A 1,805-nucleotide genomic window follows, 5' to 3' on the forward strand; every position below is an offset into this window, starting at 1 on the left:
AAAAAAAAAAAGGCTAAATAGACTGAACAAAGTTCAAGAACTGGGGCAGCTTTAGGGAATCTAGGAATAGGAATGGAAGGTCATCTCTATAGAACCAATAGGAATCTTAACTCCAGCTGTCTTCTGTACCCATTTGTCTGCAAAATTCCAATTCCTGTAGAGAGACTCTGTAGGTCACTGCCCCTGGGTCAGGGGTCGTGTGGTTAATAACCCCAAAAGAACCACACCAAGTTAAGGAAGGGCAGTTCCCCAATGGATGGAATACTGAGCAGACCCAAACAAGAGTTTCTCATTACAAAGCCCTTCCTGACAGCCCTCACTGCAAGTCTAGGCTCCCCTGTAGGTACTCCAGTAGCTCTCCACCCCCATTCTTTTGGCTCACTGCAACCTCTGCCTCCTGGGTTCAAACGATTTTCCTGCCTCACCCTCCCAAGTAACTGGGACTACAGGTGCACACCACCACATCCAACTAATTTTTCTATTTTTAGTAGAGACGGAGTTTCGCCATGTTGGCCAGGATTGTCTCGATCTCTTGATCTCGTGATCCACCTGCCTTGGCCTCCCAAAGTGCTGGGATTACGGGCGTGAGCCACCGCACCTGGCCCCCATTATATTAAATGCCTGTTTCCCAACAAACTATAAGCTATGAGAAGCCAGAGGCCAAATCTATTCTATGATATCCCTCAGTAGGCCCTTCGTGTTTGGTGAATGGAATTCCAGAAAAATTTTAGGTCAAAATCGCAAACTTGTGGTTCTACTCCTTTTCCAAGGTAGGTGCCCACTACAGCTTTGTAAAGCCTGCCACCCTATGTGCTATCTGGACCCTCTGCCATTTCCAGTATCCCCTCTTTCATCTCTTCTCTCACCTTGTTAGGTAATTGCTGGCTTCAACCGCCTTCGGCAGGAACAGCGAGGCCTGGCATCCAAAGCAGCTGAGTTGGAGATGGAGTTGAACGAGCACAGGTGAGAAAGTCAGGGAGCAGCAAACAGTAGGACAGTTCTATGGGCTACTCCGTGAGGGGGATTTGTAGTAGAGTGGGGCTGAATCCTCAGGTCCTGCCTTGTTCTCCTATCCCAGCCTAGTGATCGATACACTGAAGGAGGTAGATGAAACTCGTAAGTGCTACCGCATGGTTGGAGGAGTGCTGGTGGAGCGAACTGTCAAAGAGGTGCTGCCTGCTTTGGAGAACAACAAGGAGCAGGTAAGCAAGAATCATTGAATAGGATCGGGTACAGTGGCTGTAAACCCAGCACTTTGGGAGGCCAAGGTGGGTGGACTCCTTGAGTCCAGGAGTTCGAGACCAGCCTGGGCAACATGGTGAAACCATATCACTACAAAAAATACAAAAAATTAGCTGAGTATGGTGGCATGTGCCTGTAGTCCCAGCTACTCACCTGAGCCTAAAATGTCGAGGCTTTAGTGAGCTGTGATCACCTCACTGCACTCCAGCCTGGGTGACAGAGTAAGACCCTATCTCAAAAAAAAAGGACAACAGCATAAAATAGCCTATGCTCATTATGCTATGCTAAGGCCAACTCTTAGACAAGAGGAGTTGCTGACTGCTGTGGGCTCTGTGACCTGGCTGAATTGGGGTGGGAGGATTGGGGTTAGATTAGTGTTTCTCATAGAGTGTGTTTCACGGGTATGTGAATCAAAATCACCTGAAGGACTAATTTATGAATGCCGCTTCCCGAACCCACTGGATCAGAACCTTTGGGAGTGCCATGAAGTGACGTTTTAAAAATAAGCTAGGCTGGGCGTGGTGGCTCACACCTGTAATCCTAGCACTTTGGGAGGCCGAGGC

The 1,805-nt window shown here is 48.5% G+C and overlaps 1 protein-coding gene across 1 annotated transcript in view; it reads left to right on the top strand.

Moving 5' to 3' along the window:
- The window catches only part of PFDN2 (prefoldin subunit 2), a 17,074-nt gene that overhangs the window by 14,242 nt on the left and 1,027 nt on the right, over positions 1-1,805 (top strand). Inside the window, exons 2-3 of the mRNA XM_011976269.1 lie at positions 875-963; positions 1,079-1,202. Coding sequence (XP_011831659.1) covers positions 875-963; positions 1,079-1,202 — 213 coding nt within the window. The remainder of the gene's footprint in view (positions 1-874; positions 964-1,078; positions 1,203-1,805) is intronic.

Source organism: Mandrillus leucophaeus, unplaced genomic scaffold, assembly GCF_000951045.1.
Source record: "Mandrillus leucophaeus isolate KB7577 unplaced genomic scaffold, Mleu.le_1.0 Scaffold1014, whole genome shotgun sequence".
In the NCBI taxonomy this organism is placed as follows: domain Eukaryota; kingdom Metazoa; phylum Chordata; class Mammalia; order Primates; family Cercopithecidae; genus Mandrillus; species Mandrillus leucophaeus.